At 50.9% G+C, this 27,952-nt stretch overlaps 3 protein-coding genes across 5 annotated transcripts in view; 1 reads left to right on the top strand and 2 right to left on the bottom strand.

Moving 5' to 3' along the window:
* Positions 1-3,018, top strand: part of FRMD5 (FERM domain containing 5) — a 75,382-nt gene extending 72,364 nt beyond the window's left edge. For 2 of the 3 annotated variants that reach the window (XM_032700503.1, XM_032700502.1), the window contains one exon: positions 406-3,018. In XM_032700503.1, coding sequence (XP_032556394.1) covers positions 406-980 — 575 coding nt within the window. In that variant the 3' untranslated portion in view covers positions 981-3,018. The remainder of the gene's footprint in view (positions 1-405) is intronic. The other variant, XM_032700504.1, reaches the window with a different exon arrangement.
* A 1,261-nt stretch (positions 3,019-4,279) lies between these two features.
* Positions 4,280-12,155, bottom strand: WDR76 (WD repeat domain 76). The gene is made up of 13 exons (XM_032700575.1): positions 12,070-12,155; positions 11,474-11,722; positions 10,803-10,895; positions 10,339-10,394; positions 9,691-9,811; positions 8,868-8,969; positions 8,726-8,769; positions 8,477-8,630; positions 8,121-8,273; positions 6,591-6,805; positions 6,001-6,153; positions 5,152-5,205; positions 4,280-4,671 (listed from the first exon to the last, which is right to left on the bottom strand). The coding sequence occupies exons 1-13, from the start codon at positions 12,136-12,138 to the stop codon at positions 4,416-4,418; spliced, it is 1,719 nt and encodes a 572-aa protein (XP_032556466.1). The 5' UTR covers positions 12,139-12,155; the 3' UTR covers positions 4,280-4,415.
* Positions 12,156-13,198: 1,043 nt separating this feature from the next.
* Positions 13,199-27,065, bottom strand: BLM (BLM RecQ like helicase). Its single transcript, XM_032700574.1, has 20 exons — positions 26,810-27,065; positions 26,230-26,410; positions 25,694-25,812; positions 25,191-25,323; positions 23,535-24,253; positions 22,667-22,843; positions 22,167-22,285; positions 21,536-21,649; positions 20,648-20,746; positions 20,412-20,560; positions 20,039-20,145; positions 19,142-19,302; positions 18,466-18,661; positions 17,605-17,795; positions 16,505-16,649; positions 15,964-16,163; positions 15,040-15,232; positions 14,781-14,903; positions 14,218-14,431; positions 13,199-13,382 (listed from the first exon to the last, which is right to left on the bottom strand). The coding sequence occupies exons 4-20, from the start codon at positions 25,283-25,285 to the stop codon at positions 13,199-13,201; spliced, it is 3,186 nt and encodes a 1,061-aa protein (XP_032556465.1). The 5' UTR covers positions 25,286-25,323; positions 25,694-25,812; positions 26,230-26,410; positions 26,810-27,065.
* Positions 27,066-27,952: the final 887 nt, after the last annotated feature.

Genomic DNA, 27,952 nt, shown 5'->3' with positions numbered 1-27,952 from the left:
TCATCCCTGCCCATGTCTGGGTACTGTCAGCAGCTGCCCACGGTGCCCATGGTGCCAGGGGCTGGCAGTGCCAGTGGCAGAGGGGCCCCAAAGGTGCTGCAGCAGCTGCCAGGGGAGCTGTCACCGTCACCTCGGGGCAGCTCCAGCCCACGGGTGGTTTGTGATGAGCTGCCGACAAGGCCGGTCCAGGCTCAGGGCCAGCGCTGGCGGTGACGGTGACGAGCCACGTGGGTGTCGGAGCGTCAGCACCACGGTCACAAGCTGTGGCCAAAGGGAAACAACCACCACCACCAGCATCCCGGGGACAGCGGGCTGGGGGTGGTGTGGGGGGCTCCCGGCAGCGGGGAGGGCCCCTGCCTCCAGCCCACTGAGCACCCCCCTCTCCTCCCTCCCTTGTCCCCCCAGGCCTGGAGTCCCTGCGTGACAGCGCCCACTCGACCCCGGTGCGCTCGGCCTCCCACGGCGACGCCTTCGCGGGCCCCGGGCGGGGCCGCGCCGAGAGCAGCGAGCGGGTGGCCGTGATCGCCGACGAGAGCTACAGCCCGGCCGACAGCGTGCTGCCCACCCCCGTGGCCGAGCACAGCCTGGAGCTGATGCTGCTCTCGCGCCAGGCCAACGGGGCCCCGTGCAGCATCGAGGAGGAGAAGGAGTCGGAGGCGGGCACGCCGGCGGCGGAGGCGGAGGTGGGCGAGCTGCGGGCGCTGTGCCCGGGCGCCGGCGGCCTGGGGCCGGCACAGGCCCAACAGGTGAATAAGTTTGTTTTAAGTGTCCTCCGTTTGCTCCTTGTGACAGTTGGACTCCTCTTTGTTTTGCTCCTCCTCCTGATCGTCCTTACTGAGTCCGACCTTGACACTGCCTTTTTCCGTGATATCCGCCAGACCCCCGAGTTCGAGCAGTTCCATTACCAATACTTTTGTCCCCTCAGGCGATGGTTTGCCTGCAAGCTCCGCGCCGTGGTAAGCCTGCTCATTGACACCTGAAGGCAGGAGGCACCACGGGGGCCTGGGGAGAGACCTGCCGCCGTCCCCGTGCGGGACCCGCCGGGCACACACTAACCCTCCCTTCCCGACCCAGAGCCCGGCGCGGCCCGGGAGGCGGCTTTCCGGGAGGAAGATGAGGGTGGGCGCAGCCCCCGGAGCCTCCTCCTCCCCATGTCCAGCCGCCCGCTCCCACCCCCGGAGCCCGCACAACACTTCCCGTCCCGATCTCACGCGCATGACTTGGGAAGCACCGAGCAGAGAGGAATTCATTGCTCTGCCACCCCCCCGCAGAACCGGGGCTGGCGGTGCCGTTCCGCAGGAGCTTTAGCAATGGTGCTACTGAGGTTTAATTTAACACTCGTGTACTGTCACGGTATTCGATCCGCACTGTGCCCACCGCCACCGCCCTCCACGAACCGCTTGGCAGAGCCCTCCCTGCTCACCGGAGCCCCCTCCGAGGTGACTCACGCCATGATGCTCTCGGGGACGCCCCGGTTCCCCCTCTCCCCACGGCGCAGCGATCGGAGCCCTCGCCCTGCTGCGGACTCGACCCTTCGCCACTTTTTTAAGCCTTGAAGCGTCGGTGCTCCCGAGGGCAGGGGAGCACAGGCAGCCAGGGAACGCCAGGCACGCGCAGCCAAGCCTGGCATGGAGCTGTAGTGACTGTCAGATTTATTGGGAAGACCTTTACCCTCCGCCAGTTGTACCTGTTTTGTAAAAAAAACAAGAAAAAAGAACAAAAAAAAAAAAGAGACGTTTCAAGGTCTATTTTAACAAGGAAATGCTATTTTGTTATGGAATCTAATCCAGTCTTTTTTTACTTTATGGATGGGGTGACCGTGGGTGCCGGTACCGAGTTGTTCCCAGTGAGCAAATGGTTGAGGAGCAAATGCTTCCGTAGGACAGGAGCCCAACGCCAGCCAAGCCCTGCTGGGTTTGGGACAGAGAAGGAGCTCTGGGTTTGGGACTCTTCTGAAGAGGACAGAAGTTCAGGCACGCAGGTGACACTGAAGAAGCCAATGGACACCATTAACCCCAACTGTTCTTAAGCAGAAGTCAATAAACTCGACTCATCGTGCTGGTGACAACCCCCAGGACCGGTGATCACCGGGAGCAGCAGCCCATCCGTAGGGAGCAATAACAGCCAGTTCTGGTAAGGTTTGGGTGAGAAGCTGGACATATTAGCAAAAAAAGAGAAGGCAAAAACAGTTGAGCAAGTTTAATTTCATCTCAGGGAGAGATTTTCCGTAAGCTGGGGCCATAACTGCAGTTTTACAAAGCCTGATGTCCGTGTTGTCTGTGAGCATCCACCACCCACCGCTGAGCGGGACGGTGGCGTTGGGCCAGACCGGGATCGTTGTCACTGCAATAAGGGGAGAGGTCCCGTTTATCGATGTCTGTCGGGGGGCACAGACCCCGCCCAGGCCACGGCCGCCCGCTCACAGCACGAGACCCCAGGAGGGCCTGGGGCCCAGCCCCAGCTCCGGAGCAGGCAGGAGCCCTCTGGGAAGGCTCCAGGAGCTCTCCGGGAAGGCTCCAGGAGGTGGAGGAGTGATTTTTTTTTTACATGATAATCCTGTTTTATGCAACATAGCAAAATTAACTCTTAGTGTAGTGTTCCTACCTCAGCCCATAGCGCTGGTGTTTCTATGCAGTTGTGCTCCTCCCGATGCTGACATTTTTCACCCTGGGTTAGCGCTGCAGTGTCGTCCTTCCTCCTCCTCCTCCTCCTCCTCCTCCTCCTGCTCCTCCTCCTCACTGCGATGTTCTGTGTGATGTGTGACAGCACAGCTCCATCCCATGCTCCATCCTCTTCGGACACATCCCCCGAGTCCCCTCCTGGGACCTTCCACCCGGCTTTCCTCGGATAATGCTCCGTCCCAGCCCCAGGTCACCTCTGCCGTTGTCACCCAGCGTTTTACTTCAAAACCACAAGAACTGGTGATTTTCCGTTGTACGTTTTCCCGTCCATCCCAGATTCCATCGCGTGTTTCAGGCCCTGTTAGTTTTACCTGTCTTTCTATCAAAATGTTGTTTCCGTAGGTTCTGAGATCAGAAACCCATCAATCTCGTCCTAGCATACTGCATCTTTCAGCAGTAGACAGTAAAATACCTGAAAATGTGAATTTCTTAGTTTTCATAAAGAAGAAAATCTAGAGATTAACCTTTCATGTGCCAAATACTGTAAGTTACATCCTTTTTTCCTTTGAAATGTACCTTTTTCTACATATCCAATACCTTAGTTAGCATAAAATCATTGGTGCCATGAAAAGTATTTTTAAATTTAAATAAATATTTAAATATCATGAAAAGTAGAGTCGGGATGAGCTTTGTTCAGTATTTCTGGTGCTGGTACTGATTTTTTTTCTTTGAGTAAAAACTCAGCTCAAACTGTGATGAATTTGGTCTTTTAGCAGTGAGGAGCAGGCTCAGGCCATGGGAAGCAAGTGTTGCTGCAGGTGAGTCCCTCACACATCCCTGCACTGTTTGGACAGAATTTTTACAAATGCACCTGGAATTTTGGGCCCCTCGTGACAAGAAAGACATGGAACATGCCCTGAGAAGGAAACAGAGCTGAGGAAGGGGCTGGAGCAGCAGGAGCAGCTGAGGGAGCTGGGGGGGCTCAGCCTAGAGCAAAGGAGGCTCAGGAGGGACCTTCTGGCTCTGCAACCCCCTGACAGGAGGGGGGAGCTGGGGGGGGTTGGGCTCTGCTCCCAGGGAACAAGGGACAGGAGGAGAGGGAACGGCCTCAAGCTGTGCCAGGCTGGAAATTGGAAAAATTTCTTCATCAAACGGATTGTGCAGCCCTGGCACAGCTGCCCAGGGCAGTGCTGGAGTCCCCATCCCCGGGTGGATTTAACAGACACATGGATGTAGCACTTGGGGACATGGGTTAGTGTGGCCTTGGCAGTGCTGGGGGACTCATTGGATGAGGCCCGTGGGTGCAGAGGCTCCATCCCACAGAGCTGCCCTGGCTCCAGTGCCCTGTGGCAGCAGCTCACACCGAGAGCTCCCTCCAGCCCCAGCAAAAGGATTTAATTACACCCCAGACAGCTCAAGGCACAAATGCTGCTGAACACCCATGGACACGGAACCCTTCAGAGCTGATGGACAGAGCACACCAGCGCTCCACCTTCCCTCATGGAAATCATTAAGAAGTTTCTCACCCATGCTGCAAGTGCTGATCCCATGCTTTTTCTTTTTTTCCTTTTTAAATTACTTTGTCACTGGGAAAAAAGACTGGTTTTGGTACAAATGTCCCAGCAGGATTTATTTCCACTGAAGTTGCGAATGCCCAAAGTTCAAAGGGTTTATTTATTTATTTAAGGCTTTTAAACACAATTCTGTCCTGAGAAATAACAGTCAGCTTTGGAACTGCTTGGATAGACAAAGTTAATGCAAAAAGGGAAAAGCTGTGCATCTGAGGCACCACTTCTATTCTTTGAATACGTGAAGGCGGCCGCTGGAGTTCCCCCCCACCAGGACGTTCTGACTGGGGTGCACGACGTTGATGGAGCACACGGAGGTGAGGCAGTCTGCGTTGTAGAAGGAGTGCAGCAACTTCCCAGTGTCCTGGAAGACACTGATCTGCCTGGGCTGTGCCATGGTGCCCACCAGGAAGCAGTGCTCCTGCTTGGGGTCCCAGATGGCCCTGAAGCGGGTCAGCCAGCGCCCCGTGTTACAGTTGTGCCTGCAGGGGAAGTAAAAGAGAGAGAAATGTTCCTCCCAGTGAACCCACGACTCTGAATCGTCCTTTATGTCCTATCTACTCCTGCATCTTCTAAACCCTCAGCACCTGCACTGGAGAGATCATCCTGCTCAGATCCCTGTCCTGGGAGGGGCAGGATGAGACAAGAATCCCAGGAAGGGCTGGGTGGGAAGCGACCATGAAATTCATCTCACTTCACCCCCTGCCATGGGCAGGGACACCTCCCACCAGCCCAGGTTGCTCCAAGCTCCACCCAACCTGGCCTTGGACACTTCCAGGGATGGGGCAGCCACAGCTTCTCTGGGCAACCTGTGCCAGGGCCTCCCCACCCTCACCGGGAAGGATTGCTTCCCAATATCCCACCTAACCCTGCCCTCTGGCAGTGGGAAGCCATTCCCTGTGTCCTGTCCCTCCAGGCCCGCAGGGAGTGGCCACACCTCAGCCCAGGTGTGCTCTGCTCACCTGATGGAGCTCAGGGCTGTGATGGTTGATGACAAGGACGTGGTGTCATAGACCCTGGAACACAACAGCACCTTAATACAATGTACACGTGCCAAAAAGACAGGATCAGCTCCAGCCAGACCACCCGGGAGCAGCACAGACACCCAGCTGGGACACGGGCACCAATGTCCCAACTGGAATTACTGGATGTGCTTTGTGAATTGGATTTGCTTTCAGCTGGAACTGCAGCCCTACCCTTTCTGAGAGCTGCTGGAGGAGAGGCTGGATAGGCCAAACCCAGCATCCCACCCACTCCTTCACCTCCATGAACTTGGGATCCCACCCCCCAGGGCAAAAACGCTGCCGAGGTCAAACTAAATCAGGCAGTTATCTAAATTATGGCCACAAAACCACAAATGAGAAACAAAAAACTCCAATACAAGCAACTCACAGCAGCTTAAATTATTAAACAGTAGGCTACTTACAAAAGAGCTGATATTATCATCATTTCAAGTGCCAGCAGCTAAAAATAAACTTCTGAGCACTTTGTGTTCATGCTCATAAGGCAAGTTTTGGCTGGCTTTTGCTTGGTTGGTTTCATGGTTTTGGTTTGGGGTTTTTTTGGTTATTTTTTTAAAGATTAACAGTACCTGTGTATTTCACTGTTCCCTGTTAAACATCCTTCAGAAAAATGAGAATTAGGAAAAAACCCAACCAAACAAAAAAAATAATTAAAAACTACATTAAAAATGTTAATGCAAATAAACCTTTGACAGAAAGTTCTCAGTGACAGGTAACGCAGAGAGGTAATAATAATAATGGTGAGGAAGTTGGTATTTTCCATGAAGATTCTTCCCTGCAGAGCCTTACCTCAGCTTGTCATCAGCACACACTGTCACCACCCTGCTCCCAGTGACAGGTGAGAAATAGGCCGAGGCCACACTTTTGGTGTGTCCTGTGAGGGAGCTCACGGGCTGGTTCCCCTTGGGCTTCAGGTACCGCACGTCGAAAACACAAACGTCCCTGCAACAGGTGCCACACAGGGGAACACTTCACAGCCTTCACCTACCAAAACAGCTCCAGAGCCACAGCAGGCTGTGCAGGAGCTGGTTCAGAGTTTCCATATTCACTCAAACAGTGGCTCCAAGGGATTTGGGGAGCACCAAAACCAGCCCAACCAGCCCCTCATTAAAGTCCCTCTGTCTGCCAAAGCCCACCAAGGCCCATCTGTCCCCATTTCCAAAAGGTGAAGGGAAGTCAAAGCAAATCCCATTTTAAATCCTGCTAGGGACTGAAAACTTGTTTTCTAAAAAGATTGAGACAGCTTTGAGGATACGCTGAGTCTGACAAACTGCTCATCCCCAGCTCTCCTGCCCTCCTGCACCCTTCAGAGCCCACCCCGGAGCCCAGGCAGACAGACCACTGGAAACAGAATAACCAGTTCAACTTGAGCTACATACACTAAGCCAGCAGCCAGGAAATACTGTTTGTTCACAGGGTGCACGTGGACTGTCCGTGTCTTCTTGAAGCCAATGTCTGCAGAGAGCTCCGACGACGTTCCCGGAGTCCGTCTGTCCACCACGGCCACGTCCCCATCCCAGTGTCCCACTATGGCAGTGGAGGCATTGTCTTCCAGGAAGTCAAAGGAAGAGAAGTTTTCCTTACTCCTGCAGATCTGAGCACAGGGAAGGTCAAATGGTACCAGAACTGTACAACAAAACACACTGAGTTGTTCCTAACACCCAAACTCTCCCTGGGCTTTGGGTTTCATCCTTGCCCTCTTACATTCACTAAAAATGCTACTGAAGCCTGTGTAATGTGACAGCTCCAGCCTCACCCAGCCATGCAGGTAACCCTTCCATGAAACAGGTATGTGTTCCAAGGGGAAATAATTAGGAGCTAATTAACCATGCAAACCAGGCCGGCAACAGCACACTCCAAATTTGCTGTTAGAGCTCCTACAAGGCACTGTCACCTCTGTGTTCCAGCAATCAAAGGGCTGTTGGCTTTGAGCACACACTGAGCGAGGATTAAGGATACTTTTCCCTTCTCCAGTGCTGCAGAAAGCTTTAATCAGGTGCAGAAATGTGAACTTGGCTCCCTACAATTAGGGAAATCAGCATCAGGATGTCACCCCATGCTATCCCCCGGGGATATCCCCCTGCTCTCACAGCAGCAATTAGAACAAGCACAATGGTGCTGCAGGAACACTCCGTGGTTCAGCTCTCTGGGTGTGCAGCTGTGCTTGTTCCGCCAGCACTGATGCTCCTACAGGTATCACAAGGCCAGGTAACCTGGCATAAGGTAAAACTGAGCAGGTTTTTCTTCCCCAACCTCTCAAGACATCATCTTGCAAGCATTTCCCTCAAATAACAAACCCCTGGACCTTCCTGCCCAAGCACCTGCCTGCCTGCAGCCCTGCTGAAATCACAGTGCCTGGAAGGGCTGGGGCAAAAAAAAGCTTTAAGCTGTAGTAGGTTGTTCCCTTCCCAGCACTGGAGCTGATCAATGCAGCTGTGCCTGTCAGAACCCAGCACAGCCTGCTCCAGGGAAGCTGTGGAGACAAGACACAGCATTCTGTCTCCTGAAGGCTGAGAAAAGCAAAGGCAGCTCATGGTTTATGTTGTTTTACAAAGCTCTTTTGGGTCGTTTGTTTGTAGTACTCAGTTCTCCCAATCACTCTGTCACTGTTTAAAGGCAATGCCTTGAGGCACACATTGCTAAGTATGGGAAGAGGAAATTAAACTCAATAATTGCAGCCCTCTGCAGGAAGGAAGTTGGGAGAATCTGGGCTGTTACTGGGTGTTGGTGAGTAGGAAACATCTCCCTATTTTTGTGATGTTAATTAAAGGCTAATTCACATGTCCTTGTGGAAACAGAACTTTGAGCTTTCTTGCTAATAAAAAGACCAAATAACTTGCAGTTACAAGCAGACTAAACCTTCACAGCAGTGCCCTGGAGAGATCTCCGAGGAGGCAGCACTCACTCACCTCGTCAAAGACAGCCCTGGTGACATCGCCACAGCGCAGACTGTCGGAGCTGAGGGACAGCAAGTGAGCAGGGTTGCAGGGAGAGAAGTGCATGCAGCTGATCTGGAGATTGTGGGGGGTGAAGATGTGGGCTCCTTCCTCAGACCTGCAGCTCTGCAAAACAACGGACAGAGAATTCCACAGAACTGGGTGTCGTTATTTCTATTAGTTACTGAGCTTTGAAAGTGAAGTCTCTGGTTTTTGGATGTTTTTGGGAGGAGGCAGAGGGTGTTGGATGTGCCACACCAGGCTGTTCCCCACCTGCACCCAACCTGTACCACACACCTGTGCAGGTGAGGAGCACACCAACCACTCACCACATTCCAGAGGCCAAGGTGCCCCCACTTGTCTCCAGCTGCCACGAGGATGGTGCTTTCGGAAGGGTGGATGGCCATGGAACACACTCGGGATTTCACCACCTTCTTGACGTTCTCCTCGCTCAGCACCATGCTGCTCAGGCTCTCCTGGTACCTGGAACACCACAGTCACCAAAGATCACCAAAACACTAATTAGAGAAGGAAGGGAAGTGGGCAAGGCCCGGTTTGAGCTGCTGCTCCCACGTTACCTCTCTATGTCAGGTGTGTGTCTGTCGGCATCACCCACTTTCAGCTACAGACACAAGGGAGATACTGATCAGAATCAGAGCCCAATAAATGACTTTGGATAAATGACTTTATCCAAAAGTAACTCATTATAACTAATAATACCTCACTTATCCTCAGCCATGTGTTCAGTAAAGCCTCTGTCCGTTTACTGTCCTCTGCCTGATCCTCTGGAATCATGGGCACAGGTCCCTCTGGAACCTGAGGCTGGGATGACATTGGCAATTTTTGTAACTCAAACAAACTAAGACCACAAACAGGATGAATAGGTACTTTCCCCCCACCAGACATTCTAAGAACATATCTAAAAAAAAAAACCAGGAAATAAACAGTAAAAAGAAAAATGCTGATATCAAAACCTTATTAAAAAGATAAAGAGAATGTCACTGAGCACAGAAAAACTGCCTCCCTGGGTTTTTTGCTTTCCTGGTACTCCAACAAGACCTGTATTACAGATTCAACTCTATTCTACAGCTCCATGGAAGACTTAAATTCCCATCTCTCAGAGCAACATAAATTTTACTTGTTGCTCTGTCACTGCTTCAAAAGGCGTAAACATTTCAAAGGAAAATAAACCAGATCAAAAGCTACAACGAAATAAAAAGCAGAGTAATAAACCTTAGAGTTTAGGGCTGTTCAACTCCATGGGCTGTCGATGTGGAATGTTTTACCTCAGGACCCTTCTGTGCATCCCAAACTGCACTGTGTCACCTGCCTGAGGCCCAGGGCATTGCCTGGCTTGTGGCAATTGTGGAGAGGCCCTGGAGTGTGACAGAACTGACCCTTCACTGCTGTCCCCGTGTCACACCTCCCAGACACCTCAGGGCTTACAAGCCCAGCAAAGCCCAGTGCCACCAGTCAGCGCCAGCAGCACTGGTTTTATAGAGCTGCTGTGCACACACACATCCTCCAGCCCTTCCCATCTCACATAGTCCTCTGCTCCTGGCTGGGCAGGTGTCTCTGATGCAGGAAGTGCCGATGGCTCCACCCTGAGCAGGCGCATGGACCGTCGCCGGGCTGTGTCATCCTCCACCTTTTTAGGCTTGGGTCTGGAACAGTGAAAACACTCAGATACAGAACATGAGTCCCTGCATTTAGGGACAGGCTCAAGGGTACAGCTGGGACACAGACTGACACCAGCCCCTGCAGGAGGGATGTGGTTCCTTTTCCCCTCAGTGGCAGCGAGGAACACCACCACAAGCACTTTGCAATGCACACACGTCCTGCACCTCTATTTTCCTACACATCCCTTTATTTTCTAACACATCCCCCCACTGTCGCTTCCCTTCCAGCCCTCCTCATTTATTATCCATCCTGCCACCCACCCACTGAGCCATCCTTTCCCACCTTCTCCCATCATACAGATTATTCTTTATTTGGGCTTCAGCTCATTTTCTGCTTGGCCTGGCATTGGTTTGGCACTGCCAAATGTCTTTTCTTCTGCACTAACTGGTTACCCTCTCCCTTATACCTTGTTCTTCCCCTCCCTTTTTTTTCCCCCTCACCTTTTTCCAACTTTGGTTTTCATCCCACAAAAAGGGATCAGGGATATAAATTTCATCTACTATTATTTTACCTTTTGGTGCCATGTGGTTGTCTTCTGGTCGCAATTTGGTTAAGTCTTGCAGCTGACTTAAAGAGAAAAAAAAAGATTAATATATATATATATAACAAGCATAAAGGATTAACCTGTATAAAATAGAATTATTTCAAGGCTGCAATGAACCCTATTGCAATTATTTATAATAAGAAGAAAGAGAGAAACTGTGGCTGTCCCATTCCTGGAAGTGTCCAAGGCCAGGCTGGATGGGGCTTGGAGCAACCTGGGTTGGTGGAAGGTGTCCCTGCCCATGGCAGGGGGTGGAATGAGATGAGCTTTAAGGTCCCTTCCAACCCAAACCATTCCAGGATTCTGTGACTTTCATGGGTTTGCTCACACACCTACCCCAGTGAGGGAAGGGTTTCACACCAGGAGGGATGACAGTGTAATTATGAACATTTAGAAAGTGCATTTTGGTGCTATTTAGACTCTATACAAACCTCGTGCAGCTTTAGAGCAGCAAAGAATTTAGCATTTTCTGTAATGTTCTTTAGTCTTTTCCTTTCATAAGCTGATAGGTGAGAGTGTCCATCCTACAGAAAGAAAAGCCAGTTACCCTTCATTGTACAGTTATGTGGCTGCAAAAGAGGTCCTAGGCTCTGAGTCTCTGAACTGATAATTAAAGTGGTTTGATATATTTGTAACAAACATAAACCCATACAAATTGAGGTGATCGTGTATCGACACCAAAACCTGTCCACACAGGTACAGCTTGTTTTACAAGACTTATTCTGGCATTAATTCTGTGAAAAGAACAGTCCATCAAAATTTTGCTAGAATGAAAACAATAACGAAGAGACTCAAAACCTTAAAACTTCAGTCTTACAGCAAACACTGCGCATAAATGGAATTCAGTCTTAGACCATTTTTGTCTCTCATAGGGAAGGTGGACTCAACAAGTTGAAATAGTAAGCTTAATGTCTTTTTTATATAGCGGTGCCCAAAACTACATACTCTGAGCATTTTGTGCGTCCCTCAGACACTGTGTAAGGGTAAAATGAACGGGTACACTGCCAGCCAGAGGCTAAAAACGGGGGAAAATTACATACAGAGAAAAAACACTTACAAATTTTACTTGTATAAAGATAAGAACCGGGGGCCGGGTACTCACCGGGGCCGCCTCTCCGCCGTCGCTGCCGTCGCTGTCCGCATCCCACAGCCCGTCGTGGCCGCGGGCGGCCGGGCTGGGGCCGGGCGGGGACGCGGGCGGGGCCGGGGGGCCCGCGGGCTCCAGGCGCAGCCTCTTGGCGGCCGGGGCGCTCGGCAGCCACGCGGGGGGCAGCGGCGTCAGCAGCACCCGCAGCTGCAGCACCGGGGCCGCGCTCGGCGGGGGCTCGGCCGGGCACGCCGGGGGGGACTCCTGGGGGGGCGGGAGGGAAGGGGCTGGGCGGGGACCCGCGGCACGGCCGGGCACTGAGCCCGGACCGCCCCGGGCCGTCTCCTGACAGCCCGAGTACCCCCGGCTCCCCTCTCCTGTCAGACCCAGGTGGCCCCCGGTCCCCTCTCCTCACGCTCCCGGTCCCCACCCCGGTCCCGCCGGGTCACCTCCCCTCACAGCGCGGTGGCTCCCGGCCCCTCAGTTCTCACACCCCGGCCCCTCCTGCGGTTCCCGGTCCCCTCGGGTCCCTTTCCCTCGCGGCCCCGGTGGCTCCCGGCCCCTCTCCTCACACCCCCGGGCTCTCCCCTCGCAGCCCCCGCCGCCCGGACCTGCAGGCGCTGGCGGGTGTCCGGTGCCCGCTCCTCTGGCTCCCGCGGCGCGGGCTGGGGCAGCGCCATGGCGGGCACGGGGCGGAGCGGCCGCTTCCCGCCCGCACAAGGGCGGCCCGGGCGGGTCCCGCCCTCAGCGCCTCCCGCCCGCGGCACCGCCCGGGGCAGGGGCAGGCCCGGGCACGGCTGGGGGGCACTGCGGAGGAATTCCTGCCTGGGAGGGTGGGCAGGCCCTGGCACAGGTTGCCCAGAGGAGCTGTGGCTGCCCCTGGATCCCTGGAAGTGTCCAAGGCCGGGCTGGATGGGGCTTGGAGCAACCTGGGATAGTGGGAGGTGTCCCTGCCCATGGCAGGAGTGGGACTGGATGGGCTCTAAGGTCCCATAACACAAGTCAGTCTGGGATTCTGTGATTCTAAGAGCAAAACCGTTCTGACTCGTTGCTCAGAAATAGCGGATGAAATCCTCAGCTCCAGCCAAGCAAGGGAATGGCGCAGCCCAGCCCAGCCCTGCCCTGTGCTCAGGGAACACACAAACAGCTGCCTCCAACATCCCTGGCCTGACGCACCCGGGTGTCCTGTGCCAGGCAGGACCAGGGAGCCGAGGGCAGCTCCAGTGCCCCTGGCCCTGGCGGTGACAAGATCACAGGTTGGGTTCTTTTTAAATAATAGTTAAAAAAAGTATAGCCAGGGCTGGACCCTCCCAGCTCCAGGATCTGGGGAATCAAACAGGAAACTTAAAAACATTCATTACCTTTTCTTTCCCAACCTGCTGTTTCCAGAGGAATAGCCCAGCTCTCCAGCTTTGGAGCACTGAGGCAGGAGCAAGGGAGAAGGACAGAGACAGCTACAGGTCAGGGATTCACAGCTCCAGGGATTTGTGGCCCCACGCATGTCCCTGAAGTGGCTGTAAAGCAGGATCACAGTGTCACCAAAAGATGAGGGTTTCTAGAACCAGCCAGAACTCTCTTATGGTAGAAAGAAAGGCTCAAATAAACTCATCAGTTAAAAATTATTTATTTAACGTGAGCTTTTGTACCCGATGAATACACAAGTCCGTGCAAGGTTCAGCAGCAAAAGAAACAAAAATTTAATAAACAATGATTCCATCCTGGGGACTTGCTTTCATCCAGTTACAATATGGAATACGAAGGCTGGAGGAAGTTCCTGGATTTGGGCTTGGGCAGTGCCATCATGCCCAGCCTCCCAGCAGCTCCCTGCGTGGCACCAACACTGCAGGATGTGAAGCTGGGGCTGGAGGAAGCCGGAGCCTTCGAGCTCTGTGGCTTCTTGGTCCTTCTGTACCTGCTGTAGCCACTGCAAAATCAGAGAGAAGGTGTGTGTGACACACTGCAGCACCTGCCCTGTCCCCTGCACCAGGCTGCACCCACATGGGCACCGCCATTTTCCAGAAGACTATGTGATCATTTTATAATATTTATTTTTAACACACATGGCTGCAAAACTACCTCTGAAATGGAAACTGAGTGCAGCTGTTGCTCTGGGACGTACCCAACACGACTCCAATTAACCCAACTAGAGCATCAACAGCAAGTGACACTTTGGGGTCAGCAGCAGTTAATGACAAATATTTCAGTAGAAGGGAAGGAGCCAAGGGTAGAGCAAGACCTGCTGAGCTGGGAGTGGCAATCTGCTATCATAAACAAGAGGCAGAATGAGGGAAAACAGGGCAGGGAAAGGGAAATCCTCGGAAGTGGCAGATCTGCCCTAGAAGTTTAAGACCAAGCAACACCAGATGCAGGTATTGCCTTGTTTGGCATAATCAGAGCAAGAATTTGAATTAATTCAAATATTCCATCAAATCTTCAAAGTTTTAAGACCTCTTTATGATTCCAAGGAAGAAATCCAGTCAGCCTACTAATGCTGGTTATGGCAGCACACTGAAATTTGGTGTCTCTGCTTAGCTTGTGGCACTCAAGTGTGAGGATAATTGTTAAATATCCTTGCTCACCAGCTCTTTAAACCAAAATGCAGAAGAGCAAGTGGAGCAGCTGTTACCAGGCACCTGGATAATTTTAACACCATTGCTTAAGTCCATACTTAAGTAACTGCAGTGGGATAACTGCAATTCTGGGATCATCATCATGCTGATCTGGGCAAAGAGAAGTGACAAGTGACCACAGACACGTACCCTCTGGGCTGAAACTGCTGGCTGCCAGCAGCACTCGTCTTTTTCCTCTTGGAGTCTCTGGAGTCTGCTGGCCGTTTCCTTTTCCTCCTCTGGTTTGTGTTATTGCCAAAATAGCTGGAGGTTGTACCTGCATCATCTTCTTCTTCTTCTTCATCGCTCCCAGGAGTGCTGGTGCTCCCTGTGGCTGTGTTGGCACCTGAGCCAGCAGCATCTTCTACAGACAGACAGAGAGGTAAAACTGATTCAACCGAGGTATCACCTGGGCCAGTCAGACTGTCCCCAGAACACACTGATGGGATCATAACACCTGTCCTGGCTGTTCCACACCTCCTCTGCACTGCCCTCATCCCGAGTCTTTCAGAGATACACTGAATTTAGTAGGAAGGTAGCAAAGACCTTGGTATGTTCTAAAAGTGTGGGATTGCTCCCTTCTGTAATTATTAGCCTGTAAGAATTAGCTATTTGTGATTAAAACAAGGTAACTTTTGAATCAAGATCTGCCAGAGGAGGAGAGAAGGGCAGTGCACAGGAGAGCACACGCTGAGGTCCAAAGCACACTGCACCTGGGAAGGAACGTTCTGAGTACTTCTCCATCACTTTGATTATTTCTGCACCGTATTTCTCCAGTTTGTCTTCTGTGACACCATCGATCTGCAGCAAAACCTCCACGTCTGAGGACAAGGTTTCTGTAACGGAACGAAGGACCCCTTACACATGTCCAACAAGTAACTCTTTATAAAGAAATTGCTGGAGGAAATTAATTCCTTTCCATACCCCCCCCATGCAGAAGCCCTGAAGGACTTCTTAGTAGCTCAGCCTTACCTGCTATTTTCTTTAGGGTGGAGGTATTGAAAATATTGAAGTAATGCACATCAAAGACTTTGCCCAGCATTTTGCACGTGTCTGTGAGTTCACTGAGGCACTGTTTAACCACCTCTTCCCGCTGGGACATCTTTGCCATGGAAGCCCTTTGCCTTCTGATAGCACTGGTATTCTCTGTCTCGTGGAACTCCACCTGTTAAAAGGAGCCATCGATAACACCTGTCAGGGAGTTCCTGCAGAGCTTGATTGATAACAGAGGAACATAGCAAAGAAAGAAAGTATCCTTTAATGGACCAAAAAAAGCTATTTATCCAGTATATGCTTTTAAAGTGATTTTTTACAGGCTGCTCATTCACCCTCAAGTTTCTCCTACAAAGAACTGGCAGAGTTTATACAGAGGGAAAACCTCTTGAGAGCCCAGTTCTCAGCTGGCTTCAAACAGAGGTTACCGGGGTAATGCTGAGGGCTCTGCTCTGCTCCAAACACAGCACTAATGAAGAAGCATTGCCTCAAGCAATCTGGGACTGTTCCATAGCCTTCTTGAAGTGCATCTTCCATCAGAGCTCAACAATGACTGGGAAAAATAGAGCAGAAAAATCCAGGAGAAAGAAGGGAGTGCTGGTCCTTCTTTCCTTTTTAGCCAGCTTTTTGTGGGGGTCAGAACTTTCCTTCGTTGTCCAGCTGGAATCAGATGGATGAGGGAGAAGAGAAAGATTTAAACCTCTCCAAGCCTCTCAAACTCACCTTTTGCCCCACAACATTGTTATTGGAATACTGGGCTAGGAATCACACATGTTGGATTTTGTTCCTGCCCTTCAGCTGGAGGCAAACTGTTGTTTTAGCTATCCAGGGGGACATTCCAGGAAAACTGCAGCACATTCCTTAAAACAATATCCTCAAGACACTAAATAAACAGTTACACACCTGCAGTGACCCATCCAGCACAGCCTGAGCTTTCTCTCCCAGAATGACATATGCCACTGCTTGGTCATTGGCTGTGATGTACAAATCCTCATCCAGGATTTTGTCCAGGACCAGTTTTCTAAACAGCCTATCAGCATTATGCCTGGAATAGGCAGCTCCCTTCCCAAATATTCCAGACTGAATCTTGGCACTCGTTGTACCTGTGCAACAGAAACCACAGGATAAGCCTGTGATCAGAAAGCCCACGTAGATGTGCATTTACAGACCTGTGGGAGATTCCCAAGGGAATTCCATAGTCTATTCACATTAAAAAGCCTTTAAGCATCAGAAAACTAATATTATCACTATAGCAACCTGAAACGGATTAAACCTTCCGTTTCATTTATTTTGAATCATTTACCACCAAGAGATCCCTGGGAAGGTTTAATTTTGCAAAACACATGTTCTTTTAAAGCCCTGCTGGCATTGCACAGCCCTCCTGATTCCTGGTCAGGGATTTGTGCAGCCGGTTACTCGGGTGTTTCTGGAAGAACAGACTCACCTATGAAGATATCCACCATCATGTTCAGGGTGTACCTGCCCGAGCCTGGGCTCCTCCTCCTGTTCCGTGCCCCCTGCCCACAGTGCTCTCCTACGAACCGAACGATGTTCTTCACATCCTCTGTCACATTCCTTGATTTATAATCCTATTAAATCAACACTTGATTAGGAAATGCCATTATGTGTTTCTCCTCTAATGCAAGTTGTTACTGACAACCCGTTTTCATTATTGAGCTTTTCCCAGCCGTGAGTTCAGTTTGTTCCAAACAGAGAAACAGTAATTTTCTAGTTAGCAACCTACAGTGATACAGTCACAGGGATTCTGGATTTCATAACACTCTGGAAAATGCAATAACAGTCCAACTGACTATATATAATCCCCATTGTGTTTTTGGTATACAGTGAAAGGCAAGGTTGCTGGATGAACTCTGGGAATTGAGGTAAATCATTTGGAAAGCATTCCTGTAATAATCCTGCTGCCATGACCTAGAACTTACACTTCCAGTATGTATTAAAATGAGAAAACTGGACTGAATATGCATTATTCTGGTCAAATTTAGTTCCAATCACAGCTATGTAAAGGAATGCTTCAAACACATCCACAGGTACAAAACTGATCAGGGACCCTTCCCTGCCAGCTTCTGCAGCTGCCTTCCCTTCTGCTCCTGCCACCAAGTTTGCTTCAATCCTTGATGCATAACCCCCAGTCTCTGGGCCACCTCCAGCAATGCACACCTGATGTGGCACTCATGCTGCTCTGGCAGCACAAAGCTGTCCTGAAAACATCAGAACAGGCAGTGAAGGGATTTCCCTGCAGCCACTCCAGTGGATCTGATATTAGCTCCTGCTTCCCACAAGCACTGTAGCCAAGAAAATTGACATTAAGGAACATCCTTGCACCTCTGACAGGAACAGGAGCATCACATGTTCATGGACAGCCTGTAACTCTGCTCTAGGTTAAACCCTGGAAATAACTGGAAGCATCACAAAACTACAGGACATTTATTCCTTTTCCCACTTGCCTTCCCAAGGGCCGTGTAACCATGCAGCTAAACGCAAAATCAGTTTGACGCCACTTTAAATAAAATCTGTGTGTTTTACCTTCTTTCTGCTGCAGTTATCACAAATCACTTCTGGGTGGTCTTTGCAGAAGTTGGGGTTGAAGTTGGTCTCCCCGAAGTAGGCGAGCAGCTGGATGCGGCGGCACTCGATGACGTTCTCGCAGTAGTGCACCATGCTGTACAGGTTGTTGAAGTGGGTCTGCCTCGTGTGGCTGTTCCCATCCTTCTCCACTGAAACACAAAAAGTTCACTTGTATTCCTTAGACCTGCACCTCTGCGTTTCTATACACTGTCAGACAAAACACAACACTGGTTTTGCTTAAAAAAGATGAGTGGGTCAGTACAAAACTGACCAGATTTTATCTCTAAAGTTTTAGGAAGTGGAGAAGGAAAATGAGCCTGGAACGACAAGAGTCAAGAGAAGAATATGTATGATGGGATGAGAGGAAATGGCCTCTTGCACCAGGGGAGGTTTAGATTAGATATCAGGAACAATTTCTTCGTGTCCAGCCTTGGCACAGGCTATCCCGGGCAGTGGTGGAGTCCCCATCCCTGGAAGTGTTTGAAAAACATGTGGGCGTGGCACTTGAAGACACGGTTTAGTGGTGAACATGGGGGTGGGGCCGGGCTGACGGTTGGACTTGATGATTTTAAATGTCTTTTCCAACCTTAACAATTCCATGACTCTATAAAGCGAAATGGCTTTGACTAAAATTAAGTACAAGTGACAAAAATCCTGACAGAAGACCATCCAGGGAAAAGTGCCCAGTTCTCCCCTCTTTGCAACACTTAACTACCCATGGCACTTGTAAAAGAGAAATAACAGGGGCTGAATAAAAAAGAGACCAGCAACAACGTGACTGCTTTAGTATCACCTCCAAGTTCCAAGAGGAGAACTCACTCAGGATGAGCCTTCTCAGTCTGGTCACGTCGCTGTAGCTGTAGAAGAGCAGGCAGTGAGACATCTCCCCATCCCGCCCAGCTCTGCCAGACTCCTGGTAGTAACCCTCTACGGATTTGGGAAGGGACGCGTGGATGACGTAGCGCACGTCGGGTTTGTCGATGCCCATTCCGAAGGCAATTGTTGCACAAATCACCTGGAAGGAGATCATAATGTTACACACGTGCTCTATGGAAGCTATTCCTGCAGCTCTGCACTGAGACCAGACAGGTGACCAGCATTAGGAAACCTGGAACCCAGAATGCCAATTGTAACCCTGCAGGACGAGTACAAAACAGCCACATCTCCTCTCCCATCAGAAGAGCTACTCCAGACACAGGGAAAACCCCAAATTCCAGTCTCTGTACAGTCCAGCAGCATGCCAGCAGCTGTGCCAGGAGCCCTGCACTGCTCAGGTCCTCCCTCCTGGAGCAGCAGACCACGGTGCAGTACTACAGCCTTCTGTTCTTAGAATTCCCGATAAAAAGGTGTTGCTGTGCCCCAGTAGGTCTGCTGGGATCAGTTATTCAATACTGCAGCCCACCAGGTGATAACGCTGCACAACTTCCCTTCCACTATCCCAAGAGGGATAAAAGCGCCCAAAATCTCTTCCCTTTCCCCCTCAGTTTTCCTTTACCTGGCATCCTTCCTGATTGACCCACTTCTGCTGCACGAGGTCCCTGTTGGAGTCGGTGAGGCCGGCGTGGTAGGCCAGGGCAGCCAGCCCCTCCTTCCGCAGGATGGCTGCTGTGGTGTCACACTCGTGCCGGGAAAGGCAGTAGATTATCCCAGAGTCATCTGCAAACAGGTGAAAAAAAGAAATTTGAGTTACAATACAGTTTTAGCCCTTTTCACTTGCTCAACAGTCAAACCTGCCAAGCAGATACTGATCTATTGTAATAAAGGTAATAATGTAACTGCTTAATTGCAGAACTTATTTTATTGACATCAGATGGTATTGTTAGTTTTTCCTATCCAATCTTTTGGGTTTTTTTGTGAGGTGGAATCAAGAAACATTTTCCTTAGTATTGTGCAATCTCAGGATTTAAAATGCATGAATAAAAACTACATAAATCAAGATCTAGAGCAGTTTAGTCGATGCTCTCCAAGGGTACAGCACTGGAGAAGCTCTGAGGGAAGCCTGGTGTTGTCCAGTTCCAGCAGCAGGAGCTGCAGGACTCCAAAGTGAGCCCGGAAAGATGGGAATCCCTGAAGATAGCTTTGAGGGGAACTACAGATAAGCAAACCAAACACAATTAAACCAGTATGATCTCTATTACTCTGAAGACACCATGCTAAGAGCTCTGGCAGGCTCCAGAAAGATTACTCAGGGACATCACAACAATTTACTTTTCCATCTTAACTTGAACCCTTAACTTTAGGATGCGCATAAATCTGATTATCGATAATATCACTTTGCCTCCAACTTCCTTTTCCTGTAAATATATCATTATTATGGGATTAAAAAAGCTTTTCCTGCCTTAAGAAGTGGTTCATGGAAAGGCCTGCAGGCTCTGTGCCACTCAGTACTCACGGGGGTGATATTTTTTAATCCATTCCAAGCAATCCATCGCCACTTTCTTTGGCTTCTTGGGCAACACATCATATTTCAAGTTATGCCTGTTGAAGCTCATTGTAAACCTAAAACACAACAGTTCATGGGGCTCATCAGCTTTATGGGTGCAGTTACATTCTGCTACAGCTCCCTTCAGCATGCAAGGAAGGGTTTGGCAAGTTTTTTATTTCTTACTTTAATATTTTGCATATAACTCATTGAATTCCATGCATACATTTCATTTAATCAGATAGAGCTACACAAGGATTTCAGATGGGCCTGTGATACTTCTTTAACTGAACTAAGTTTGCAGCACAAACAGTCGGCTTCAGGCAACTGCTGAGCAACTCACACTTGTGGTTTCAGCATCTCAAGCTGATTCTGGATGTCCTTCTGCACGCGGGGGGTGGCAGTGGCAGTGAGAGCCATCATGGGCACCGAGTGGAACTTCCTGCGGAGCATGTTGAGGCGTTTGTAGTCTTGTCGGAAGTCGTGGCCCCACTGGTTGGAAAACAAAACATAAGTATAACAGAGTAAAATGCTCCAACTGAGCCTTCTGGCATTTCAAAAAACAAAAGGAGGTTTCACCTGGCTGACACAGTGGGCCTCATCGATAACAAAACGTGCCAAGAGTTTCCTGTCGTAGAGATTCTCCAGGGCTGACATCAGTCGGCTGCTGGCACACACCTGGGACACACCACCCACGGCATGGGAGAGCAGAGCAACAGAGCACAGTGTCACCTGGCCTGGCTGAACACAGCAGCAGTGTTTCTGTGTTCTGAACACAGCCTTTCTGTGTTCACCTGGCCTGGCTGAACACTGAAACAACTGTTCTGTGCTGCCGAGTTAATCCTGACTGCGCAGGTAGAGCTTGAAGGCAGAAATATGATGCCAACCAGCTGCATTTTAAGAAGCAGCTGGTGTGAGATTCCCGTGAGGTTCTGGGATCACCTATCCCAAGGTCCCTCATTCTGAGGAAATTTCAATAAATTTAAATTACTTATGTCAAGAAAGGCAATGCTGAAGAAAGAAACACAATCAGCACACTGACCAGTCCCCTCTTACAAAGCTCTTGTGCAATAACATATTTTTAAGGCAGCAAATAATAAACCCCAAGGCAAGCTCTGACAATCTCCTATTACCCTGACAGTGCCATATTCTTCCTGTACTACCCTATACAGAGCAGTCTGGATTTAGTAGCTGCTGGACAGTGATTAACACTAATATGTAGCAAGATATATTGAAATGGATGGGCATGGGGGTTCAAGTTTAGATTGTACAGACATAGTTCTCATTCTTGGCTAATTACTGATTGAAATTAGTTACAGCTTATAGAGTCTTACTGAAAATCACCTAAACATTATTTAAAAACTGTTTAACAGGGTTTTTCCCCAGAAGCCTACTCCAAGACCAGTGTTTCCCAGCAAATCCCCTCTCACTGCCCCCACGGTTTTAGGACTCAGGTGAAGTACAAACCTTCTCAGGGGTGACATACAGCAGCTTTATGACAGGGTCCTTCTTGGACAATTGCATGTATATTTTTGAGGCGTCAGCATCTGTCCTGTCACCAGTCAGGTATGTTGCAGCAATCTGTATTACAAATATATTTATTGAGTTTTAATACATGCAAAACAGCAGAAGCATCAAATGTAGTCCTACCTGTAGTTACAAACCTGTTCCTAAGCAGTCAGCTTGTGATCTCCTGCACCTGCATTTCTTCCCTCTATGTATTGCTTTCCCAGAGGTGTCTAGCACCTCAGAACCCCCTAACTCAGGAATTGTTAGTGCTTATTCCTGCTGCAGAGCCAGGCTGCTCCTGTTCAGGTGTGCCAATACAACTCTCAGGATTCTCAGAATCAGCATCTGCTCTGGAAAACCCAACTCCAATACACAACACTCAGGAGGAGCAATAAATCCAGCAGTTACACAGCCAAGATATTCAAGTTCATCCAATTTAGTTCTTCCCAGACAACTTTCTGTGCCTTTCACAGTGTCCATCTAATCAATTTATGCAGTTTATATTCAAGAGACACAAGATTTGCTGTAAAATTTCAGATTTCTAATCTAGTTACCTGCAGTTTCACTCAATAGAGCTGCTGGAACTTACATCTAAGGTCTTCAGCTTCTGCACCTGATCGATGATCAGCGACCTCAGCGGAGAGATAACGATCGTGACCCCGGCAGAGACACAGGCTGGTAACTGGTAGCACAAGCTTTTCCCACCTCCTGTAAGGATTGGACAGAACACCCCAAGTGTTGGATATCAAGAGGAAAGGGAGACAGTCTGGAAACCTATTTCTGACTCCCCATTTCACAGCACTTTCAGAAACAATTAACTTACAAAATGACTGCCCCAAAGCGATACCTGTAGGATAAGGAAAAGTTACCACATGAATTACTATGGAATGCAGAAATTCAATCCCCCTCACTCAAAATACCCCAGTGCAACAACACTCCAGAAATCCTGCAGCCACAGAATTCCAGCAGCACCTTCACAAAGGCACAGGGGAAGAGAAAAGCTTGTCCCAGGCCTTGCAGAAGGAGCAGCAGGTGTGTACCCTGTGCCAGACCCCCCCAGGCTGCAGCGGGGTGCTGTGGGGCACGTACCTGTGGGCATGAGGATGAAACAGTCCTCCCCCAGCAGAGCAGCATTGATGGCCTCCAGCTGGTTTGTCCGGAAAGAGTGCAATCCAAACTTCTTGTGAAATATATTCCTCATTTCTTCAGAATGGGAAAATTTCATACCCCTGAAGCGTTCCAGTGCAGGGTTACGAACCGCTGGGTCTGGGAGACAAAAAAATGTACTACAGTAAGTTACAGTATCGAGTTTAGGAAGGAATTCTTCCTGGTGAGGGTGGGGAGGCCCTGGCACAGGTTGCCCAGAGAAGCTGTGGCTGCCCCATCCCTGGAAGTGTCCAAGGCCAGGTTGGATGGGGCTTGGAGCAACCTGGGATAGGGGAAGGTGTCCCTGCCCATGGCAAAGGGTGGGACTGGATGGTTTTTAAGGTCTCTTCTACTCTAAACCCTTCTGTGACTCTGATTTTCACCTCCCCTTTGCCAAACCTGTTCCTACAGTAACCCTAAATGACACTGACCCACCTGTGCCCCAGAGGGATTGGGTTTGCTTCCACAAGTGCCCATTTTGGAACATTTTGCATAAACAGCAAAAACCATTGTACAGCTTTGAATTAACAACTGCAGAATCATTATTTAATTAAAACACAGAAACATTCTTATTTCCAGTTTTAGCAGCTTCATCTTTCAGAGCCTGAAACCTGCATGGGAAGGGAATAGTCAGGTTTGGCATCACTTGGAGGAAAAAAAACCAAGATGACTTTGCAAAAAGAAACCAAAAGAAACTTCCACATAACAAAAGGCAATGATGTATCTGCAGCAGTTACTTGGCCTTAGGTTTGAAAAAAAGTAAATAAGAATTTAAAAAGGGAAAGGCAATAACCCTCACGAGTATATTTACCCGGACGGTTCTTTGTCGCCATCAGGAAGCCTGACTGTGGAGCAGCAGGACTGGATCCCACAGCAGACCCTTTGGCTCTGGACATGATCTTAGACAAGAGGGATTTGGTGGGTGGCCCTTCCCTGATGGGCTGGTACAGCGGTGTCGGTGCTGCCGAAACAGCCACCGGCTCCTCCCAGTCCTCAGCAAAGTCATCGATGTCCAAGTGATCCAGGTCAAAGTCAGGATCGTTTGTTCCCAAACTGTTCCCTGAAGGACTGGCTGTGGGAGCCGTGCTCTGAGCTTTGGGGGCTGTGCTGGCCAGGGGCTGGTTCCCATTCCTCATTCCCGGACTGTCACTCCAGCTGCTGTGGCAGGATGGCTCGGACTGGAGGCTGAGCCTGAGGGAACCTCCCTCCCTGCCACTTCCCTTGGGAAAAGGCAGTGCTGCAGTTCCTGGGCAGGTGATCTCCTCAACACTTTGCTTTGAAGCACAAGAGGTATCCAAGGTTTGATTTGTTTTGGCAGAAAAGTTGCTGGAATGAACAGAAAGCACCGATGGGAGGTTTGTGGATTTGGGGGAGTTTCTGTCAGAAGTGAAGCTCCAGCTCAGGCCAGAACCTGGAGGAGCAGCAGGACAGGCACCAGGGCCACGCTCCATGGGAGCCTTCCAGCTTCTTGGAAAAGTGGTGTTTATGCAATTTTGGTTCAAGCTGACAGAATTAGCCAGCAATTTTCTCCTGGGAGAGACAAAGGATGGAAAAAGGAAAAAAAAAATATATTTAGTCACAAGCAATGACTTCCCAAGTTCTACAACATCCATTAAACAGTTTTGTCCCTCTGCTATTAAACACTAACATTTAGTGGTTCCATCATGCTCTGAGTCACTGTGTTTGAAAAATATTTCAAACAAATCTAGGGAAAAATAAAAACCACAAGAACAAACTAAGGACAAAATTACAACATATTCTCTACAGAGATAAAATAAAAGAATTACTAAAATCAGGGAACAGATCCAGGCAAGGTAGAGCATAAAAAGTAAATCCTTAGAGCCACAAGTTAAAAATAAGTAAAAACGTGCTTTTACCAAATTATGGTTTTAGGTACTTTCCAAGTTCCAATGTCTGACTACAGCAATAAGAAAATAAATTAGCTGTACTGAGAACATTCAGAAAAGCCCATAATCTCAGTCCAGGAAAAAAACCAAATCAAAACCCCAAATCCCAATACTTTGTCTATGTATTGTGCCATCAGCTGATGCAAGAGGTAAAGCACCAGGCAATAATCACATTGCAAGATGACAAGCTCAGGGCTATTAGCAGGAGCCACCATCCCTGCAGTCAGTGAGAGTGAGGCTCAGGGAGGGAACACCAACTGGGTGCCTGCAGTTACAGGAACTGAGGGTGACACGGGGCAGGTCAGAGCACGGCTCCTGCTCCTCCAGAAGCACCTGGTGCCAGGCACCTTCCTCAGACTGGGTGTGGAACTGGATCCTTCCACCTGCCAGAACACTGGGACCGCTAATGCACGCAGCACTTTGGGGTAGTTTTTATCTCCCTTCAGCCAGTGCCTTTAAGCTTTTTAACCCCCCTCCACCTCATTCTCCAGTGTGCTGGGGACACCTGCAGGCTGCAGGTGGAGCAGGTCCCTGCTCCACACAGAGCTGTCCCAGCCTACCTGAGGTCCCTGTGCTGGAGCAGGGCTCTGGCACAGGACAGGGCCTGCAGCTCCTGCAGTGGGATGGCATCCACCAGCTCACAGATGGCCTCCATGACCCCGAGCAGCTGCCGGGCCACAGGCACACCTTCACCTGTCACAGGGAGCAAGTTCAGCAGAGCAATTGCTATTAGAATAGCTAACAAGGTGATACCACTGGCCCCGAGGACAGCACATTGCAGCAAGTCTAAATAATTTACTTTCAATATATTTTTGTTCCAGTTGGATAAAGAAACTGTTTCTGTGAGCAGGAACTCACACAATCTACATATCTTTGCCCTTGTCTTTTATTATCCATCTATACATGTTAATTATCCATCTGTCTATGTCAATTCTCCACCTATTGATGTTAATTCTCTATCTGTTAGTTAAAGCTCTTGGATTACACGGGGTACACAGGAGAATAATGAATTGCAAACCACTCCCCCAAATCCGAGGCATAACATTCCAAACATTTCATGTACCTGCATCCCCCGCACTGGGATCACCTCCAGCTCCAGGTTCTGTTGGGGGAACCTCCCGTGGCCCGGCCTCGGAGCTGCCACCTGAGCACCTTCCACCAGTGGGAGAGTCTTTGAAAATACTGCTAATTGCAAAAGAAAAAGCCACTAAAACACAGATACTGAGGCATTTCCACAGAACAACAGGATTTAAGATGTGTGCAAAAGATAAACTCCTGAAACCCCAGGGAGAACCCAAGAGCTGAGCAGTCTGTCACCGATCCTGTATGCCAACATGGAGAATCTTGCTCCGGTACATTTTTCCCCTCCCACTACAAAAGAAAAAGCAACTCTGCTTTTTCTGAAGGAAAAGCCACCTAACACATCAGATGCAAAATAAGTATTTGATAAAGCATTAATTGCAGCTGCCAACCTTTAACCTGCCAGACAGCAAAGAGACACAAACTCAATCTGCACCTTTTTAACAAGCAGGAGTTACGGGTCTGTACTGTTCAAACCACCCTACGGACAGATGGTTTTACCAGTGAACTCTGGTTTACCTGACACTTTGTACAGAAGGGGAGAAGGGAGGCAGCTCCTCCTCGGGGGAGGGAGGGATGATGTCCAGCTCATCCTCCTCCAGCTCATCGCCTGCCAACAGCCCAACAGCCTCCTCCAATTCTGAGGGGCTGTTCCCAGCCCCCTGTGGCTCCTGGCCCCCACCTCCTTTAGCACCAGCAGCTACAAGAGAATTAATACTGTTGGGTAACACTGTAAACTCAGCATAGTACAAACAAAAGAAGGGAAAAAACAACAGCCAGATTTCAAAACAGTCGTTTGATACAGTTTCTGAGCGTTAAAGACAATATTTACCGCTTCCTTTTTTCCCCCATTAAAGACAGACGAAGTCTCGCAAACCCTCTTTAAAGTGGAAAAGTGATATAACTAACCCTACAGTCACCTGCTTCCAGCCCTGCACCTTCCCAGGCTGGGAGCACCCAAAGGGAATCCAGGTACCCAAAGGGAATCCATGGCTGCTTATCAGACACAAGCACACAGCTCCCTCTGATTCCTGGCAAACCCACCCCTCTGAGCGCAAACACAAACAATTTTTTCCAGTACCTTCAAATAACTCGTTACCTGGGCGAGGCTCTGCCCTGTCCTCCTCCAGAACCAGGTCGCCAGGTGAGTCCTCGAGGCAGATCACGGACTGCTGAGAGCAGGGGCGCGGCTCAGCCTCGGGCAGTGTCTCCCCGCGCCCCGCGGGGCCGGCACAGCCGGGAGGCTCCGGGCGGGCCTTGTCGGGGGCTCGCAGCCCCCTGGGGGACAGGACTGGCGGCCGGCAGAACCTCTCGATCCCCGACAGGTCGAAGTCGTCGATGTCATCCCACTCATCGCCGATGGTGACGGCAGGGAGAGCGGCGGTGCCGGGACCGGCCTTGCCGGCGGGAGCCCCGCTGCCCGGACCGGCCTTGCCGGCGGGAGCTCCGCTGCCCGGACCGGCCTTGCCGGCGGGAGCTCCGCTGCCCGGACCGGCCTTGCCGGCGGGAGCTCCGCTGCCCGGACCGGCCTTGCCGGCGGGAGCCCCGCTGCCCGCCCTCGCCGCGGGGCCCGCGGGCGCCTCGGGAGCCGCGGCTGGGGGGGCGCGGGCCGGCGGGCGGCCGGGGCTGGGGAGGGGCTCACGGCCCCACGCGGGCGCTTTCCTGGCCGGGGCTGCGGCGGGCGCGGCCAGGGAGGTGTTCACATCCTTATCCCTCAGCGCCGAGGCGGCCGCGAGGCCCCCGCGCGCCTTCTTGAACGTGAAGCCCCTGCAACGAGACGAGCCCCCGTCACCGCCCGGCCGCTCCCGCCGGCCCGCCCGCTCCCCCCGCCCCGGCACTCACGGCGGGCGGTCCCGCGGCGGCCCCGGGGTGCGGAGGGCCGTGAGGGCCCCGCGGGCCGAGTGGAGCCGCAGCTGCTCCCGCAGGTTGTTCTGCGGCAGCGCCGCCATCGCGGGGCCGCCCCGCCGCCAGGGGGCGCTCTGCGCGCGGGACCGCGTCCTGCGCCCTTCGCATTCGGCGCCAAAACATGGCCCGGGCCCCCATTGGGTGGGCCGGCGGAGCGGAAGTGACGTATGCAGTGCCCGTCGCCATGGTGAGGGCGGGCAACGCCCCGCAAAATGGCAGCGCCGCCTGAGGGCGGGCCCGGGCGGAGCGGCCCCGGCACCGCCTCAACCGCCGTAAAGTCCGGTCTGGAGCTCCGGCCAGGCTTTAGCACTCCCCAGGCGCTGGGGGCGCGCAGGAG

Source organism: Chiroxiphia lanceolata, chromosome 12, assembly GCF_009829145.1.
Source record: "Chiroxiphia lanceolata isolate bChiLan1 chromosome 12, bChiLan1.pri, whole genome shotgun sequence".
Lineage (NCBI taxonomy): Eukaryota > Metazoa > Chordata > Aves > Passeriformes > Pipridae > Chiroxiphia > Chiroxiphia lanceolata.
Note: the sequence above shows the minus strand (reverse complement) of the source record. Positions and strands in the feature narration are given on the sequence as shown.

Coding starts and splice junctions, on each gene's coding strand:
- WDR76 (XM_032700575.1), bottom strand. CDS start 12,138: ATGGCGCTGCCCCAGCCCGCGCCGCGGGAGCCAGAGGAGCGGGCACCG. Junction 8,770..8,867: donor CATGGCTGAGGATAAGTGAG/GTATTATTAGTT, acceptor TTGTGTCTGTAG/CTGAAAGTGGGTGATGCCGA. Junction 5,206..6,000: donor TGTGCTGATGACAAGCTGAG/GTAAGGCTCTGC, acceptor GTTGTGTTCCAG/GGTCTATGACACCACGTCCT.
- BLM (XM_032700574.1), bottom strand. CDS start 25,285: ATGGAGGCCATCTGTGAGCTGGTGGATGCCATCCCACTGCAGGAGCTG. Junction 22,286..22,666: donor TTTCATCCTCATGCCCACAG/GTACGTGCCCCA, acceptor CAATCCTTACAG/GAGGTGGGAAAAGCTTGTGC. Junction 18,662..19,141: donor TCAATCAGGAAGGATGCCAG/GTAAAGGAAAAC, acceptor ATCTCCTTCCAG/GTGATTTGTGCAACAATTGC.